Source organism: Larus michahellis, chromosome 1 (assembly GCF_964199755.1).
Source record: "Larus michahellis chromosome 1, bLarMic1.1, whole genome shotgun sequence".
NCBI classification, from domain to species: Eukaryota; Metazoa; Chordata; class Aves; order Charadriiformes; family Laridae; genus Larus; species Larus michahellis.
In genome coordinates this window covers 213,322,202-213,341,301 of record NC_133896.1, presented here as the reverse complement: position 1 = coordinate 213,341,301, position 19,100 = coordinate 213,322,202, and the positions used below count along the sequence as shown (strand labels likewise).

Below are 19,100 nucleotides of genomic sequence, written 5' to 3'. Positions count from 1 at the left end.
CGCGGCAGCGCTCTCGTAATGCCTTTGGCAGTCAGAGGTGGGCACCAGGCTGGGGCACAAACCGCTGTGCAGCAGAGGGGCTGCCGGGGGCGCTCGGGCATGGCTTGGCAGGGAGAGACGAACCTCTAATTCCTCCCTGCGGGATTAGAGGTTTGCTCCAGCTGAGCCAGGAAAAGGGGGAGACCCTCGGTCCGGCGCTTCCCCTCCCGGGGCTGTGGCCAGGCCGCAGCCCCGCGGCGCGGCGGGGCGAATGGCCGCGCGCACACACAGATGCAAGCTGAGCAGAGGAACCCTCCGGTGACGTTGCCCCCTGTCCTGCAGCTGGAACGGCAGCGGCCCCCGCAGCCGCGCCGGGTGCCGGGCCGCGCCGTGCAGCGCTGGGGGACCCGCTGGGGTCCGTGGGGAGGAAGCGGGGCTGGCAGGCTGTTTCCTCGGGGAGCGGGAGGGAGCTGCCGGCTCTGAGTGGAGCCCAGCGGTGGCCAGGCCTGGCCCAGGGCCACTGGAGCCATGGCTATGGCCGGTGCCTTTGGACCCACAAGCTCTGGGGCTGAGCACTCACCGCTGCCTGGTGGATGGGGGCCTCGATCCCTCTGGTTCTGCCCCCACGTACAGTGGGTCATTGAGCCCCCCCAGGTGCTGGGGTGGGCAGCGAGCTCAGCTGCAGCCCGTGCTGGGGAGAGGGGCTGCAGTTGCAGGGGGACGCAGCGAGCGGCCCTGCCTGCAGCGGGGGGGTCACTTTGCCCCGTGTGCCAATGGTTGGCAGCGGGCTGGAGGAGCCCCCCGTCCCCGGGGGTGCCCACCGCAGCCCTACGGAGGAGCAGAACCAGGAGGGGGGAGGCAGCAGGAGCGGGGCGGACGCCTGCCCAGGGGGTTGCAGCAGGACGGGGCTGCCTGGGGGGGGGTTCCCCTGCATCCCCCCTGCCCCGCTGGCCGCCCTCAGCTGCTGCATCCGTGTGTGCGCGCGGGCTTGGGCCAGCGTTCCCGGGCCAGCGGCGCTAACGACCTCTCTCTCCCCTCCGCCCTCTCCACCCCAGAGACTTGACTCGCTGCGACTCCGAGTCCTCCATCCCGCACCTGAGCGACCACCAGCGTATCCCCAGCTCGGCGCCCAAGCTGCTGGCTGCCCGCCCCAACCTGCTGACCAGGTCCATCGAGGAGGCTGCCCCCGGCCACCCTGCCATCGGCGCGCCCACCCCCAACGGCGGCAGCCGGCACGCGGAAGCCTCCGGCCTGGGGGCTTTGCCAGAGCGGCTGCCCGAGAGCCCCATGGTGATGAAGAAGATGATGATGGTGAATCACGGCATGGAGAAGTCCTCCAGCCTGGGGGAGATCAGCCACCCGACAGCCGGCAAGCACAGCCACTCGGATTCCTCCCGGTCCCACAGCCCCAGCTCCACCGACCCCGACACCCCCTCCCCCATCTCTGACTGCCGGCCCAGCGGCGCCAAGAGCACCCGCATCCCGCAGCTGGCTGCCAAGAAGAGCCCGGGGGACGAGGACAGCAGCTTGACAGGCGACGAGGTTGACCTCGGCCAGAGCAAGAAAAAGTTCCCCCTAAAGATCTTCAAGAAGCCCAAGAAGTAGAGATGGGGGGGGGAAGAGGACACCCACCCAGAGCGCAACCTGCTGGGAGCCGGGGGGCGGCCGTGCCCCGGGAACGCAGCGCAGCCGCCCGTCCCGCACCCCGCGGGCTCGGCGCCGGCCTCCCCTCCGCACCCTCCGTCTCCCAGTCACCTCACCCAACACTGGCAGCGGGAGGAGCTATTTAAACTTATTTATTTCCTGATCTCTCAGAAAAAAAAAAAAAAAGAAAAAAAAACAGAAAAAGAAAAAAAAAAAGGCGACGACAACCGCTCCCCCAAGAGAAGAGCCGCCCTTTCTCCCTTCCGACTGCTGCAGTCCCTGGCTTTGCTGTGCATGGCTTCCAGTTACTCCTGCCTCTGCTCAGCCACACGGCATTTGGGTTTGGTTTCAATGTGGTTTTATTTTTTTATTTTATTTTTTTTTTTATTATTATTATTATTTTTAATTTTTTGTTTTGTTTGTTTGTTTCCGGTTCTTCTGCCTCTTCCAACTTTTGCACAGGCTGTCCGGGGAGGTCGGGGTGGTGGGAGCGCGCGGAGCGGGGCCAGCGGCTCCCCCGAGCGGGTAGTGCGCTCCCCGCTCGCCCCTCGGGGTGACTCAGGTGCGAGCCTCCACGGCAGCCGTTCTCTCCTCACTCCCATGAATCACGTTCCTCCACCCTGGCCCCCATGGCTGTGACGGTTGGGAGGGGGAAGATCCCTCTCTGTGCGCTCTTGGTGAGCAAGAGCGAGCGACGACGTGCCCTCGGAGGGAGGGCTCAGCCCTTGCCGGTACTTGTGCATCCGCAGTTCTGCCCTTGACCCGCTTCCCGCTTGCGCCGGGGGCGGCTGCGTCCCGCTGGGATCCCACGGTGGGACGGGGCTGCTCTGACCGGTCGGCCGTGGTGCTGCCGGAGCAGCTCCGGTGTCTGCCTGCGGTGGGATGCTGGGGCAGAGGAGCCCACGGCTGCCCCCATCCTTACTCCCCAGGCCCCTGGAGCTGCCCGGGGCGGGGAGCAGCGATGGGCTCCTCCGAACCCAGACCTGCCCCAGGGGCCTGTCTCTGCAAGGAGCGGGGTGATGGAGGAGCACCAAGAGAAGGGCCGTCTCCGTGGGGTGTTGGTGCAGAGCCGGGTCCAGCCGCCACAACCACACAAAGAGGAAGGGGCTCCGGGTGCAGGGCCCGTCCCCTGTCCCGGTGTCACAGTTTGCCAGTCCCGGAGGGAGCGGGGGGCAGCGGGGCTCTCCTTGGCTGGGGACCCGCAGGCTGTGTGTGGGTGGCAGGAGCCTGAAAACGTCCTCCCCCTTCTCCTGGCTCCATCCCTCTGCGGCAGGCCTGCCCTCCGGCCGGGTGCTGGGGGTTCTGCGCCCTCCCCGGGCACCGAGGGGATGCAGGCAGGGACGGAGGCTGCACCCGGGCGTCCTCCCTGCCCCGAGGCCACGCTCGCTCCAGCCGGAGGCCGGGCTCTGCCTGGCTGTGCCAGCCTGTGGCCCGGGCCCTGCTGCCATTCGGTGCCGGCAGAGCCTGTGGCAGGTCTGGGGCTGCCCCCAGCCACCCTCCCGCATCCCCGGCACCAAACCACCCCCCAGGGCTCTCCTCGGGGCCCCTGCCCTGCCACCCGCTCTGTCCTAAGACCCCCCCCCACCCCGTGCCGTCATCCGGCACGTTCCGGCACGTCCCCAGCGGTGGCTGCTGCCCGAGGCCGCCCGGCTGTTGAAGCTGCTGAGGGCAGAGGAGGATGCACGGCTGGCAGGGAGGAAGAGGAGGCAGGGCGGGATGCTGAAAGCCCCCCCCCCCGGGGCCTTGCTTTATGCCAGAGTAATATATATGTGTATGTTGACAATACAGGAAGGGCTATAAAGGTGTTTTTTTGTTTCATAGGTGGTAGTTAGACAATTACACTGTTGCTTTGAGATAAGTGAAAAATTCCTCTAAATGACTAAGTGCCTGCATTTCCCCGCGGCTGCTCCGAGGTGCGGGGAGGGGGGACGCCGCGCTCAGCCCCCACAGTCGGGGCGGCCGCCACGGGCAGCTCGGGGCGGCTCGGCCACCCCCAGGAGCGGGGCTGGCGGCGGCTGTGGGGGCTGCCCGGGCAGGAGCCGGGAGCCCCGGCGGCGCTGCTTGTGGTGGCGGAGACCTGTCGATGCTTCTGGAGAAGGGGTTGGGGATCCACCAAACGGCAACTGTTGACGCATCTGCCAAATCTTGATTTTATTTTTTTTTTTTTGGGTCATTTCATAAAACTTTTAAATCCAATAAAGCATGTAGTCTATTTTACGAGCCGGCGTCTGCTGCTCTCTTCTTCCAGCCCTTGCCAGGCTGCAGCGGGGGGGGGCTCCCATCTAGGGGGCTTGGGGCAGTGGGTGCCTGCTGGTGGCGGGGGGGCTCCCTGGGCAGTGCCCCATGTCCCCCAGTAGCCGCCCCGGCCACCCAGCGGGGAGCAGGGACAGACGGATGCGCTGGCTGTCCCCCACCTGCCCCATTGTCCCAGGGCCGCCCGTCCTGGGATCCCTGGTGTCCTGCCATCCCTGGCCTGGGATGCGCAGAGTCCTGCTGGGTCTGGATCAGGCACTTCTGCTCAGCACCAGGAATAACCCCGTGCCGCCTGGGTGGGTGCAGCGGTGCTGGGCTGTTTCTGCTGCTGGAGGACGGCCCCATCCTGCCAACGTGGCCACGGAGCCGTACATCACCCAGCGGGAGCATGGGGAGAGCGCGGCTGCCCCGATGCTGGGCTGGACGCTCGCAGGAAGGACAGACGGACGCTGGGGTTGGGGTTAAAAACACTTCTCTGGGGGCCCCCTCAGCTTCCTGGGTGAGGAACCGGCCACTGACCCTGCCCAGGGCAACACCAACCCTTGCCAAAGCCTTTCCCTGCTCACACCTGTCTGCTCCTGCGGCCGAAGCCAGCGGGACATTGTCCCCCTGCACCCCCAGGCAGCACCGGAGCGTCAGTCCAGAGGCTGCTGCAGGGTGAGGATGCGGCAGGATCCAGCGCCCAGGTCCCGCGGGGCTCTGGTGTGTCAGCAGGGCCGTCGGTGCAGCCCTGCCGGGGGGCACCACCACCCTGCGCAGCAGCAGCACCCGCTGGGATCGGGGCACGGATCCATCCCTGCTTGTGCTGCCCGACAGCCACGGCACAGCCCGGGGCGGGTGATGGCACCCTGGGGCGTGGGGGCGAGTGGGGCGGCCAGCTCACACGCCCCCACACAGGCACTAGCACACGTGGGCTCGGCCCCAGCAGCACGCAGCGACATCGCGCTGGAAAACGGAGCTTTATTGCAGCAGCCGTGGCAAACACACTCCTGCACTCGCGGCCGCCTGAGGCTACAAACCAGGCCCCCGGTAGCTCCGGCCCCGCTCGCCTGTGCCATGGGGCTTGCCACGGGCTGGGGGCTTTGATTTGGCTGCGGGGCCAGCCCAGCCACAGCGGTACCAGCCGTGTCGGTGCTGTTGGCCTCAAGCACCGCCTGGGGAGCAGCCGGCAGGGCCTGGAGCCCACCCCGGGGGTCAGCGCGCCATTCCCAGTGCCAGGGTGGGCTTGCCCAGCCTAGCCCCTTCCTGAGGCGGCTGCCGCTGGCACGGACGCTGCCGGCAGCCTGTCCTGCCGGGAGAGCGCTGGGTCAGGGCCAGGGACGCATGCAGACATCCCCAAACCGCTCCGAGACGTGACAACTGCCCAGAGGCAGGTGAAGGGCTGGAGCACGGCCTGGACAGTCGGTGCTGCTGGCGGAGAGTCCCCTAGAAATACCTTTGAAGCGGGCAGAACGTTTCTAGGAAAAAGAATTCAAATACACACTGGGATCAGTGGTTAGCATCCGCCAGGGTGGGTGACGGTGATGGCACAAGGGGACCCAGCCCCCGGGCTGGTGTCCCCAACCCTGGTGGGTCCCATCTTCCTGGAGGGCTCTGAGCGAGGACATGGGGTGCCCCGGGGCCGGCATCAATCTTCGCTGCTGGGGTGGGGCGGCGCGGTGAAGTCGCTGCTGGTCAGGGTGATGGTGAATGGCACGTCGATGACGTCTCCGGCCACATCCCGGGCGGTGGCCGTCCTCCAGGAGTGCAGGGGCTGGGTGGCTTTCTGGAAGCGCTGGGGGTGGACGAGGGTGAGCAGGGGCTGCCCCGAGCCCCGTGGGGCAGAGGGCAGCATCACCGTGGGCAGGGGCTGGCAGCAGTATGGATGCAGAGGGCTCAGACCCCACCTCCCGCCCCAGCCCCACAGCTCCAGCCCTTTCTCTCTCCCTTGGGGAAGGGTCAGCATCGCCCCGGTTCTGCCGCTGCTCTCTCCCAGCCCGTCCCCAGCACTGGGGCAGCCCCTCCTCTGCCCCGACCCCTTCCCCATCCCCGTGCCCCATCCCGCCTGGCACACTCACGTCACTCAGCGTCCCCGACTCGCGGCACAGGGCCACGGTGGCCCAGAGCGGGATCTGCAGGCAGGTGAGGACACCGATGCAGACGCCCAGGCTCGTGCCCCAGGCGGGGTACTCGTAGGTGCCGTAGCGCAGGGGAACGCCATACATGTCCAGGAAGGTGTAGATGAGCGTGAACTGGAAGGCAGGGTGGGCAGGAGCGATGGTCTTGGCCGGGCTGGCTGCCACAGGGATCCCCATGGCCACCCCAACCTCCCTCCAGCAGCCACAGAGAGGCCCAGGAGGCCACCAGGACCGGGGCAGCCCCACTCCAAACCCACGGCAAGAGCTGCTCCTCTTGGAGGGGAGGGAGAGATGGAAGGAGAGGAGCTCTTCTCCCCGCCACCCCCAACCCCGGGCGGGCGCTCAGTGCTCACCAGCAGCAGGCAGGGGGTGAAGAAGGCCCAGCACACCTTGAAGTAGCCCAGCATGTGGCTGCACCAGGGCGGACACCGGCAGATCATGTCCACGATGTCCTGGCAGAACTGGTTTATGCCTGCAGCACCCAGGGAGAGGGTGACGGCCGGGCCCCTGACTGCCCCAGCACAGCCCTGCCAGGTGCATCCACTCCAGGGCACCCACGACGCCCCGCGCTGGGGCTGAGCCGTGCCGGCGGTGGCGGTGCTGGGTGCTGAACATCCACCACGCTTCAGTGGGTGGAGAGGAAATCGCATCCCCCATACACCGGGAAAATTGCACCCCAGCTTCGCACCGTGTCCTTGCAGGGCTGAGCTGCGCGTGGGCAGCAGGACGGGGGGTATCTCCCTGCCCACCCCAGATCCAAGCAGTCCACAGCTGCAGGTGCACCCTATAGACCCTGGCCACGGTTTGCCGTGAGCCACAGGAATGCCAAGTCTTGGCAGAGTGGGAGCCAGGGGCTACCCTGTGCCGTAAACACCCTGCAGCAGTGCTACGGGGCCAGCAGCACCGCACCCCAGTGCTGGCTGCACCCCAATCCACACCCCAGCCCCGACTGCACCCCAATCCACACCCCAGCGCTGGCTGCATCCCAATCCACACCCCCGCGCTGGCCGCACCCCAGTGCACACCCCAGCGCTGGCTGCAGCGTGCCCCAGGGCCGCCGGCTCCGCTCACCGTAGCAGAAGGCGATGCCCAGGCACATGATGAGGGTGACGATGATCAGCCCGAAGCCGGTGCTGTAGGTGTCAATGAGGGTGAACCAGAAGATGCCTCCCTGTGAGGTGGTGAGGGATGGGGTCTGCGGGGTGGGTGCAGGGCACCCCGGGCCACAGACACCATCCATGCCAAGGCCACGCATGGCCCTCCATCCCAGTCCCAGAGGCTGGAGAGGGAAGGAGGCCGTTTCCCCAGCCTCCACCCTGGCATCACCCAAGGGTGCTGGGTGCTGCGGGATAAGGGTGCAGGGGACCCCATACCTGGGTGACCAGCAGGAGCCCCAGCAGGTAGAAGGAGATGCAGAGCACAGCCAGGAACGCCGTCTTCCTCCTCCAGTCACGCAGGGCTGGGAACTCGTCCAGGATGGCTGTGGTGATGCCCTCAATGTTCCCAAACTGAGGGATGGAGGATGTCAGTGGGGGGGATGTCCTGGTCCCTGCCTCCCCTGGCCTGGGTGCAAGGGATGGTCCCCACAGAGGGGACGCAGAGGGGACTTTGCATTTGTCCCCATGTGCATCCCCATCCCCGTGACACCCAGGCACGTGGAGAAACCCATGCCCAGTGCTGGTGGGATGTGGCCGCATCCCTGCCCCATCACCCTGGGTGCAGCCCCACATGGGGGGCGCCGTGCATCACCCCTACCCCAACACCATCCTCATGCTTCCGGCTCGTGCATATCATGCACTCTGCATGCCCAAGACGGGGTGTACCTGGCACCCCAAGGCCAGGCACAGGGCAGGACATGGGGCTGCCGGGGGTGACAATCACCAAAGTGTCCACTCCCAGCGTCAAGAGCATCAGGAAGAAGAGGATGGACCAGAACGGGGAGCCGGGCAGCAGGGAGAGGGCTTCAGGGTACGCCACGAACGCCAGCCCGGGGCCTGTGGGGTGAGACAGAGGGAAGCGTGAAAGGACCCGTCGTGGTGAGATGGGCCGAGCCCAGCAAGCTGGCAGCCAGGCGGGGTGTGAGCTTGGCTGCAGCTCCACCGCCCCGTCCCTGCGCAGGGCACCAGGACGTCCCCTGGCACGGCACGGCAGGAGTTCCCCCTCCCCGAGCCCATACCTGAGGCAGCAACGCTGCCCACGGGGACTTGTTTCCTCCAGGCCATGTGTCCCAGCACTGAGAAGATGGCGAAGCCGGCGAAGAAGCTGGTGCAGCAGTTCCCGATGGCGATGACCAAGGTGTCCCTGCAGGGGAAGGTGTCACAGCCCCACACCCATGGGGTGAGGATGGAGATGGGGGCATCCCTGCGTGGTCCCGCAAGGCTCAGACCTCCGCATGACTGCCCCGCTCCTCCCCAGCTGCAACCCCGGGGCTGCCCCGACAGCCCGAGCCCCCCGAGCCCCCGAGCCCCAGCGCCCCGGCCCCGCTCACCGGATGACGTTGTTGTCAAACTTGTTGTAGGAGGCCATGGAGATCAGCCCCCCGAACCCGATGCCCAGGGAGTAGAAGATCTGTGAGGCCGCGTCGCTCCACACCTGGGGGACAACGATGCGGGGGGGCTGCAGGACTCCCCAGCCCAGCCTGCCCCGCCGACCACTGCTGGGGGGGGATCGCTGCTGTCGGGGACCCCCCGGCCCCGGCGTGGGGTTACCTGGGCGCTCTGCAGCCTGCTCCAGTCCGAGGAGAGGTAGAAGCGGATGCCGTTGAGGGAGCCTTCCAGCGTGGCCCCCCGGATGATGAGGATGAGGATGACCAGGTAGGGGAAGGTGGCTGTGAAGTACACCACCTGCGCAGGGCACGGCACGGCTCAGCCCCACTCCGCCGGCACGGCAGCCCCCCCAGTGACCCCCTGCACTGCCCCTCACCTTGCCCGAGCTGCGGATGCCCTTCAGCATGCAGAGGAAGACGAGGATCCACGCCGCCAGCAGGCAGAGGGCAAGCGGCCACTGCACAGGACCAGGGTCCTCGAGGCCGGAGCTGTGCGTCACCCCCAGCACCTGCTCGCTGCGGCGCGGGGACAGGGGTCAGAGGAACGGGGGATGCAGGGCACCCTTGTCACCCCCGCAGTGTCCTTGTCCACCCCTCTGCCATCCTCAAAGCCGACTGCCGCTTGCTCAGCCCTGGCCCTCCAGGATCAGGGGAGATGGAGCCAGGGCTGGACCCGCGGACATGGGCTGGAAGAGGGACACGTGCCACGCTGCCACGTGGGGACTTACTTCCAGAAAACCTCGCTGGCACTGACCCAGCCGGTGGTCCCCGACGCATTCTGCAACACACAGCCCCGCCAGGTCACCACCACGGCCACTGCCACCGCCACCATCCCCCATGTCCTGACCTTCCTGCTGCCAGCAAAGCCTCTCCAAAGAGAAACCGACTGCCCGGTCCTCATCTGGCATCTGTCCCCGCAGCATCCCACCCTGGGACTGGACCCTGCAACGCTGCCAGCCCGGGGGCCACCAACCTTGCAGATTTCCGCGTTCCAGGGGGCATCGCAGGACCAGGGCAGAGGGCTCTGGAAGGAGGAGCCCAGGTAGTAGAAAGCCCAGGCCATGATGACGTTGTAGTAGAGGGACACCAGGGAGGACACGATCAGCATAGCAACGCCAACGCCTGCGGGAGGAGAGGGGTGGCTGAGAGAGGGCAGGCGGGGGCACGTCCGCTCCCTGCAGACCCCCAGCATGGGTCCAAGGGGCTAGAGAGGTGGCAGGAGACCTGCCCGGGGACCAAGGGGATGTCCCAGCCCCCGTACCCACCCCGCATCCCTTCCCGCAGCCCAGCTATCCCCAGCGGCTGCGGGGGCAGGAAGGAGAGGTGCCCCCAGCCCCACCTTTCAGGAGTGGGCAGCACTTCCAGACGGTGATGGGCCCCGCAGCCCCGTACTGGCCCAGGCTCAGCTCCATCAGGAAGAGGGGCAGCCCCGTGACGAGCAGCATGATGAAGTAGGGGATGAGGAAGACGCCTGGGCAGAAGGAGGGGGGCAGCGGGTTGGGGGGATGGCCGGCACCAGCCTGGCCCCCCCCAGAGGACAGACGTGCGTGGTTCAGACTCGTGGCGGGGACACATGTCTGGGCAGGATGCAGCGGAGCAAGGAAAGCTCCTGGGGGCTGCTGGCTCCATCCTGGGAGCCGGTGGGATCCCGCTGGCCCTGGCTTGGGGTGGGTGGTGGGTGCAGCTGTGGGCGCTGCAGTGGTGCTCAGGGCTGAGGGATGCTCAGCGCCATGGGGTGCTCAGGGCCCTGGGATGCTCAGGGCCCTTGGATGTGCCCACAGGAGATCCTGGTGTTTCCTCTGGCGATACACTGTCATCTCCATCATTACACAGCTTGTCTCACCAACTGCCTTCTCTGCAGAGGAAATCCTGCTCCTTGCAGCCTCAGCCAGGCCAAATTTGTGCTGGAAAAGGACATTTTTCCCAGGGACAAATCGGCATTTCCCAGCTGACAGCCAGCTGCAGCCCAAGCCCATCCTCTCCCGGTGGCAAAGCCCCGGCGCAGCGATTGCCGTTCCCCGCAGCGGAGCAGCTCTCCAGCCACGACGCCATATTCAATCCCTGCTCCCCCACAGCCTCGCTGACAGACCAGATGTGGGGCTGATTGCTCGTTAGCCCGGCACTCATTAGCGCAGCGCTGCAGGGGAGTCACCAGGCAGCCCTGGCAGAGGCTTTGCAGGGCTCGGCCTGGGGAGGAGGGGACCACCACGGGTTTAAAGCTCCATTGGGACATCAGGAATTTCTGCTTGGCTGTTGGCAGAGGCTGGGAGCGAGGGGTGACGGTGCCCCAGTCCTGCTGGCTCCCTGCAGCTGGAGGCACCGCTGGCGGGGCCAGGGATCAGCTGAGCATCGCCGGGCCGTGGGAGCGGGGCAGCGCTCGTGTCCCTGCTCTGCCCCCGGCGCTGGGAAATGGTGGCTCTGGCTGCGTTTCTGCTGGTCCAATCCATCCCGCCGCCGCTGGCACTGCAGGGGTCTTCTGCTAGAGGTGTCGCACGGGGACAAATCTCACAACAACCCCAGGTCCGTGGCTTTGGGATATGCTCTCCCCTGACTGCCTTCCCCCCATCACTTTGTGGGGGGACTGATTTCTCCTGCTGGCCCCAAGCCCCTTTGGCTGACGCTGGCCGGAGGGGGGGCAGGGAGCGGCTTCCTCGTCCCCGCTGGGTGCCAGGCAGTGCCCGCGGGCAGCGTGGGCCCCGCGTGGCCGGGCAGGTGCAGTGACACCCAGTGGCAAGCGCACCCATCGTTGCACCTGGCCGAAGCCACCCTCACCCTGCCAGGATGAGGGGTCTGCGGGGTCCACGTGTAAGAAAGGCAGGGATTGTTTTTACAACAGAGAAAAGCCGTTTCCATCAGAGGTGACACGATAAGGGAATGACTGAGACAAAGAGGCTCCAGCAAAGGCTTGTAGAACATCTCTTATCACACAGACAAAAGGACAAACTGATTCCTACTGGATTAGTGTCTGGAAGGGTGGTCAAACATTTAACCAGGGCTAACCACCATTCTTGCAAGAACGTTCAAATAAAATGTGCTTCGTATCGTTCACTGCCTGAGCCGTTGTTATTGGATAAGGAGCGTTCCTCACGCATGGGCGATGCACCTGGCAAGTGTCCCACAGCACAGCCCGTCTCCTGCCCTTCCCAGCCCCAAGGGAGCACCCGGCTTTGGGCACATGTGGCCCCGTGCAGTGCAGGCAGCCCCTGCCCGCAGGCAGCTGAGCCCCAGGAGAAGACCTGGGGGGACGAGGGGTCCGTGATGGGTGGTGGGAGCACCGGGCACGGGAAGCTCAGGGTGTCCCACATGCGAGCCGTCACTGCAGCAAGGGAAAAGCCCAGTGTCCTCTGCAGCCGTGCCAAAGGCGGCCACGATGGGGGACACCACAGCGGGTGGGGACGGTTGCATCTCCCTGTCCCCAGAGAAGGTCACCCCACTGCGGTCTCCCATCCCCGCAGGAGTAGGGTGCCAGCTGGGCACAGGGAGCCCCCCCCCACACCCCTGTGCCCTGGGGCAGCGGCATCTCCCGTGGGAGCAGCCGCTTCTCCTTCTCCCTCTGCTCCCTCCCCGACGCTGGCGCTAACGCAGGGCAGGCTGCGCAGCCCCTCGGGAAGGAGGAGATGCTTCCCAGGAGGATCCGCGGCCAACCCTGCACCCCAGCCCCAGCGCGGGGCATGGCAGCCCCACCACCCAGCAGCGAACCCTGCCCCGAGGGCCAAATTCCTCCCCGGTTAGGCGACGTGCTTGGCACAGCCCAGCCCTGGCACGTCCTGCCAAGGTGCCGGTGCTTCCCCAGCCCCGTGCGGTGTCACAGGGATGGATGCCAGCTCCGGCGGGCAGTAGGGGCAAGCGTGCCATGTCAGGGACGGCTGGAGCTTGGGGCAGAGGTTTGGGGGGCCGCGGGGTGCCAGGCAGGGTCCCACACTCCTGTGCCCCAGGCATGGCTGCCTGGCTGCCGCACAAACACACCCGCCGGCCAGCCATGCCCCAAACAAGTCGGTTGGCTCATTAGCAAATTACTTCCATTACAGTGATTTAAGAAGCATCCGTGGGGCAAAGGGGAAATCACCAATTTAACCAGGCAGTTTGAAGTGAATCATAGAATCATAGAATCATAGAATCTTCATGGTTGGAAAGGACCTTTAAGATCATCGAGTCCAACCATACACACACAAAAAAAACCAAAAACCCGCAAAAAACCAGACCCCTACAACCTCTGCCACTAGAGCATGTCCTGAAGTGCCAAAGCATGTCCTGAAGTGCCAAATGTGAAAAAAACAGTGCAATAAAAGCCCCCGATCCTGTTCTGGGGAGGGCAGGCTGTGGGGCTGGGCTGTCTCCGAGCCCACAGAGCATCGGGGACCCCGAGCTGGCAGCAGAGCGGTGCAGACCGCGATGCCCGGCATAAGGGGAGATGCCACAGGGCAGAGTAGTGTGGGTCAGAGGCACAGCAAAGCTGGCAAGGGCCAGACGGGGAGAGGTGGGCCCTTTGGCTGGGCGCAAGGGGAGACAGCGTCAGGGCAGCCGCAGAACCGAGGGGCTCAGGAATGACCTTTGGGGAGGTTTCTCCCGTCCCACAGCCCAAGGACAAGGTGCTGCATCCTGGGGTGTTGCCACCAGGCACAAGCTACACGCTGAGCTGCCTGCACTTTGTCCTGCCCCAGAAATGTGGCAGGTTATTGCCCCCCTTGGCTGCCTTCCCGGGCCTTCCTGCCGAACTGAATTGGGTTTTACAGCGGACAGGCACCTCCACGCACCACGCACAACAGCCTGCAGCTGCACAGCACCCCTTGCTACCGCTGCTGCGGAGGGGCTGACAGAGCTGACGGGGGGGGGGGTCACTGCCTTTCTGGCCATGCCCCGCTTCTCCGGGCAGGGGCAGAGATGCTCTGTGGACAGGCTCTGCCTGGATCCAGCTCTTTTTGGCTCAAACCACCTGGGATGGTGCTGCTGGCTGCTCCAGGCTCACCCCACAGGCAGGCACAGGGCACCCCCAGCAGGAGCAGGAGAAGTTCCCCAGTGGACCCATGGAGAGATGCTTAAAGCATCCTTCCCCATGGTCCTTACAGTGGGGTTAAACTGGTGGTGTCCAGGTGGGCAACACAAGACCCTAAATCCCTGAATCCCCCATGTTTGCTTCCTGGAGAGCACTGCCCCCATGCACCTTCCCGCTGTCCCTCCCCAGCCCCCGGTGCCCCTGGTCTCCATCCTGGAGAAGGGAGCAGTGCCCTGGTGCCCGGGGAAGGGATGTGTGTGCCCGCGGCTGGGACCCACCTCCTCCATTGCGGTAACACAGGTAGGGAAAGCGCCAGACGTTGCCCAACCCCACACAGTAGCCCAGGCAGGACAGCAGGAACTCATACTTGCTGGCCCAGGTCTCCCGGGGTAGGGTGGGAGCCAGGATCTCAGGCTGGGGCGGGGGTCCCGGCCAGGGCTGGCTGGTGGGGTCAGCGGGCGGACCCTCCGTATGGAAGATGTTGACCTGCAGAGGAGAGCAAAGCATCAGGACCCGCTGGCCGCAGCCTGCAAACCCCGCAAGGGTCCTCAGCAGGGCTGGGCATGGCCAAGATCTCACTGAAAAAGCGTCTGGTTCCCAAAAGGATTTTGGGGCTCTCCCTGAAACTGCCCAGCGGACCCTGTGGTGGCCCATGCTGTGAGACGTGGGAGGCTCAGGCCGGCCCAGAGTCCCATGCTGGTCCCCAGGCTGCAGGAGCCCTGTGCAGGTCGGGGCAGAGCCCAGCCCAAACGCCCTGAGCACGCTTGATCCAGCAGATCCTCCTGTAGCGTGAAAGTCAGTAGCTGGCATTCACCCGCCCCAGGGATGGGGTTTCATCTCTGCTCTGCCTCATGCACCCAGGACCATCTAAACACAGGGACTGCCCGGATCGGCACACCAGCACTCAGCCCTGCGCCGGGCAGATGAGGGTGGGTGCAGGGGTGCTTGCCACTTCTTGATGCACCACTGGCCACAGCCCTCCTGCCCAGTGCCTCCGAGGCCAGTGGGGCCATCTCGGGCTTCCACCTTTGCCAGGGTCCTGCCCTGCCAGGTCCCCCCCCCTGCCCTGGTCAGGGGACCCAGGAGCAAGGGCTGGAGCCATCAGCTCACCCTGTGCCAAGGCAAAGCGGTGCTGGACGCAGGGAGGAGAGACCCTGAGCTGTGTGCTGTGCACATGGTGTGGACCATCGCTTTAAAGAGAGTGTGGCCAGCAGGTGGAGGGAGGTCATCCTCCCCTTCTGCTCTGCCCTGGGGAGACCACAGCTGGAGCACTGGGTCCAGTTCTGGCCTCCCCAGTTCCAGAAGGACAGGGAACTGCTGGAGAGAGTCCAGCGGAGGCTGCGGAGATGCAGAGAGGCTGGAGCATCTCTGTGCTGAGCAAAGGCTGAGAGCCCTGGGGCTGTTCAGCCTGGAGAAGAGCAGACTGAGAGGGGATCTCATCAGTGCTCAGCAAGAGCTAAAGGGCGGGGGGCAAGAGGATGGGGCCAGACTCTTCTCAGTTGTGCCCAGGGACAGGACAAGGGGCACCGGGCACAAATTGGAATGAAGAAAATAAGGAAATGTTCATTTTGAGGGTGGCAGAGCCCTGGCACAGGCTGCCCAGAGAGGTGTGAGAGTCTCCTTCTCCATTGATACTCAAAACCCGCCTGTGCAACCTGCTCTGGGTGACCCTGCTCTGGCAGGGGTTTGGACTGGATGGTCTCCAGAGCTCCCTTCCCACCCCTACAATTCTGTGATTCTGTGATTCTGAGGTGGGGGACCAGCAGGGAGATGGGAGCTCATACCTCTCACTAGCCCTGGACCCCATACTCTCACCCTGCTGGCACCTCTGCTGAAGGGGGAATGAGTGTGGTGGGGAGAGAAGGAACAACGATATCATATGCCTCATTCGTTATCATAAGTTTTTGCCAGGGGCTCAGTGGGGCACCGGGGCCCATAGAGGCTGCAGGACAGCTGCTCTGCTCCCAGGGCACGGCCGGCAGCACCACAGGGAGCTGCAAGGTCACGGCTGGGTTTGGGGTTGTGATCCCTTCCACCAGCACCAGCCTCCTTGGGCACAGGTCCTGCCACCCTGGGAAGGATGGAGGGATCCCCCAAATCGGCCCACAGAGGCTGCTCCAGCCACACGGTCCTTCCCTGGAGGTCCCCTCTGCCACCCGGGCTGCAGCCTTCTCCTGGTCCCTCCGGGACAGATCCTGACCCAGCAAGGTCGGACTGCCAGGAGAGACGAGGATGAGCAAGAGAGCGCGAGGACCTCCCCCAGCCCCTGCCCGGGCGTCTGGCAGCGTGATGGTACTTGGGAATGTTGTTGCGTGGGGAATTTCCTTTAGTATCAGTGTCACAACAGACGCAAACGGTTGTTCCCACCCAGCTGTGTTCCAGGCCTCAGGAGCGTGTGGCTCTCACCCCAGCCCTGCCTCTGGCAAGGCCAGCACTGCTGTGACTCAGTTTCCCCCGCCTGCGGGACCCCGCGGGGAAGCACCGCTCGAGGCAGGGCAGCGTTGCTCAGTGATAGGACGAGGGGAAACGGGTCCAAGTTACGTCAGGGGAGGTTTAGATTAGATATTAGGAGACATTTTTTCACTGAAAGGGTTATTAAACATTGGAATAGGCTGCCCAGGGAGGTGGTGGATTCACCATCTCTGGAGGTGTTTAATAAAAGGGTAGATGGGGCACTGAGGGACACGGTTTAGAAGTGGCTCTTGTCAGGGTAGGCTAAAGGTTGGACTCGATGATCTTAAAGGTCCCTTCCAACCTCAACAATTCTATGATTCTATGACACAGCAGCGTTATGATTCACAGACCGCAAAGCCGGCCGGGGCCGCTGAGATCAGACCTGATCTCATGCGTGACACAAGCCAAAGGCTGGGTGGCCCAGGCTTCGCTCCCACTGGAGCGTGAGAGTTTATTGCAGAAGAAGATCCAGTTTTGAATGAAATAAAAATACCCTCCGTGACACAGTGTCCCTGCCCAGGCTTTAGGGGGCTGATCCAGTATTTACTTCTCCTGCATAGCATCTTTTTCCTCTGCTCACACCACCCCTTCCTAAGCAACGGGATGGGTCATCGGGAAAGCAATCTGTAAACTCCAGCCATTTGGAAAATGCCCCTCCATCTCTACAGTCTCCAGTGAGTGCAGAAATCCTGAAATCCAGCACATTCCCCAGCTCCATCTCGTTCTCTCAGGGCCGCGGGCAGGAGATCACAGAATCACAGAATGGTTTGGGTGGGATGGGACCTTAAAGATCTTCTAGTTCTACTTCCCTGCCCTGGGCAGGGACACCTCCCACCAGCCCAGCTTGCTCCAAGCCCCGGCCAACCTGGCCTTGAACCCCTCCAGGGATGGGGCAGCCACAGCTTCTCTGGGCAACCTGGGCCAGGGGCTCACCGCCCTCACAGCCGAGAATTTCTGCCCGAGATCTCAGCTCAATCTCCCCTCTTGCAGTGGAAACCCCTTCCCCTACTCTATTGCTACAGATGTGCCTTGCAGCAGGCAGGCAGAGCGTGCACTGCTGAGGGTGGCTCTGATGTGGTCTCCGAGACATCAGCATGTTGGGGCTCATCAGAAGCAACCGTTTTTGGCCGCATGCAGCCCCAGGACACCAAGACATCTGCTCTTGTGCAGTCCGCGGGCACAGTCCAGCTGCCTCCAGGCACCTGATCCCAGGGGATTGCAGCCCGGCAGTGCCAGCACCCACATGAGCTTGTTTACTCCAGAAACCAGGGTGAGCCTCAGCATTCCTGCAAGGTCCCAGGTATCAGCTCGCGATTATCTGTGGGTGGTTGAAACAAGGTGCAGATTAACTATGCCATCGGCTGAGCGGGCATTGCCTTGCATCTGGCACTGCATCAAGGCTGTCTGTCCTCCCAGAACTGGCCGGGAAGCATGGCGCAGGGATGCCCGCTGTTGTTTGCAGGAGCCAGCCCAGGCACAGCAGGGCTAGTACTGACCTAGCGAGTCCTGCCGAGCCTGCCAAGCTGTGCTATGGGTGCCCTGCGCCCCTGGCAGCGTCTGCTGTCCCCACACCTCCTGGGGCTTCCCACTGCCAGCCCAGAGCAATGGAAAAGTGGTCATAACTGCTTACACAAAGGGTCCACGCCGCCCGTCTCCCCGCTGCTTTGGACGGAGGAGGTGATAAACATGCGGCACCTTCCCTGGGGAGGTCAGCGAGGGTGGACGGGGAGTTAAAATGCTACCAGGGAATGCAGGAAACACACCACAGGATGATCAAGGGCTTCCTGGGCAATTCTCCTGGCCCAGGGTGCTGCTCTTGCCCTTCTGCCGCAGGGCTGCCTTGCACAGGCGCCTGCAGCACCCTTGTCCTGATCATGGGGCAATTAATGCAGTTATCAGCCCCACCCATTTCCAATCACGTTTTATTGGTACTGGAGCTGTGGATGGAAATTCCCTGGGCCCGTTCAGCCTTGCTGACTTGGCAGGACCTGCTCCCTGCCACCTTACCCACCTAAAATGCTGGCAAACGTGACTGGGATGGGGGGGTCTCAGGAAGGAGACGCAGGATGGGGCTGAGGAAGAGCAGTGCTCGGCAGCCTTCAGCACAGCTGGCAGCAGGGCTGTGCAAGCATCCTGGCCCCGCGGCTTACTCCTTGCACTCCGCCGGGACACCAGGGCTCTAGCCCAGCCAGTCTCAGCCCAGAGCATTCAGCACTGTCATTGTGACCAAGCCCGGTCTTATCCCATGCCCCCACATCTTGCACTGAAGCCCCGAGGGCAGACCACAGGGGCCGAGCAGCCCCATCTCCCCCACCATTCATGTGCTCCACGCTGTCTGGGGTTACCTTGGAGCTGTGACCCCCTCGGCTTGCCTGTCCCACACTCTCTGTACCCCAAAAGGAAATCTGCCTGCACAGGCCCCCCAGGCAGCAGCCTGCACCCAGACCCTGCTTGCCCCTGGCCACCCCATGCCCCAGCAGCAACCTGCAGCCCCAACACAAGGGAGAGCGGTGCGGTCCCTTCAGCCCTTCGCAGAGATGCTCTGAAGAGCATCAGCCCCATCTGCCTTTCAGAGCAGAGCCGGCTTTGCCCGGCACAGCCTCCCCAGAGCCCTCCAGATGGGTGGAAGATCTGCCCCACGACCAAGGGGACACCGGGCTCCGGCTGCTTTGTGCACCCTGAGAAATCCCGGCAGCTCTGCCAAACTGCAGCCACGGGGCAAATTGCAAGGGGGTGTCCACCCATCGGGGATGGAGAAAAGACACTGCTCCACGGCAGAGGGATTGCAAGAGGAACCAAGCCGGGCTGAGACCCAAAGGCTGGCCATCACCGTGGCACGTGGGTGGCTAAGGGACAACGATCTGTGGAAACCCCTGCAGGATCCACACACCCCTGCTGCTGCTCCCACCACAACCGTGTCTCACTGGGGGGGTTCCCAGTGGGGCCAGCTGCCACGGGGCTGTGGAGGGTGACCAGCGCCCTGTGGGTCACCAGCAGTGGGAGCAGCACAGGACACGGCAAACATGTCCCCTCAGGGTCCTGGTCCTACCGTGGGCTCCGGCGGTGTGGCGGGGGCCGGGGGCCCCGGCGTGTCGAGGTGCCCGGTGCACGGCAT

General features: G+C 64.3%; 2 protein-coding genes across 25 annotated transcripts in view; one reads left to right on the top strand and one right to left on the bottom strand.

The window, feature by feature from the left end:
• Window positions 1-3,843, top strand: part of STIM1 (stromal interaction molecule 1) — a 112,645-nt gene extending 108,802 nt beyond the window's left edge. For all 24 annotated transcript variants that reach the window (XR_012585180.1, XR_012585177.1, XM_074572063.1 and 21 more), the window contains one exon: window positions 1,035-3,843. Coding sequence is in view for 20 of the 24 variants with exons in the window: in XM_074572063.1 (XP_074428164.1) it covers window positions 1,035-1,584 (550 nt within the window). In the remaining 4 variants the exon portion in view is untranslated. The remainder of the gene's footprint in view (window positions 1-1,034) is intronic.
• A 1,660-nt stretch (window positions 3,844-5,503) lies between these two features.
• LOC141737640 (sodium-dependent proline transporter-like) lies at window positions 5,504-19,100 on the bottom strand. Its single transcript, XM_074572584.1, has 15 exons — window positions 19,035-19,100; window positions 13,810-14,017; window positions 9,878-10,009; window positions 9,512-9,660; window positions 9,267-9,316; window positions 8,916-9,054; window positions 8,702-8,836; window positions 8,482-8,585; window positions 8,170-8,294; window positions 7,875-7,987; window positions 7,367-7,501; window positions 7,065-7,164; window positions 6,347-6,465; window positions 5,934-6,107; window positions 5,504-5,650 (listed from the first exon to the last, which is right to left on the bottom strand). The coding sequence occupies exons 1-15, from the start codon at window positions 19,098-19,100 to the stop codon at window positions 5,504-5,506; spliced, it is 1,896 nt and encodes a 631-aa protein (XP_074428685.1).

Bases quoted from the DNA above. Each gene is read 5' to 3' on its own strand.
- LOC141737640 (XM_074572584.1), bottom strand. From the start codon at position 19,100: ATGCCGTGCACCGGGCACCTCGACACGCCGGGGCCCCCGGCCCCCGCC. The intron at 9,661-9,877 runs GTGGGGCTGGGG...CTCCTCCCGCAG, and splicing joins GTGCTGCCCACTCCTGAAAG to GCGTTGGCGTTGCTATGCTG. The intron at 8,295-8,481 runs GTGAGCGGGGCC...CTTCCCCTGCAG, and splicing joins TTTGACAACAACGTCATCCG to GGACACCTTGGTCATCGCCA.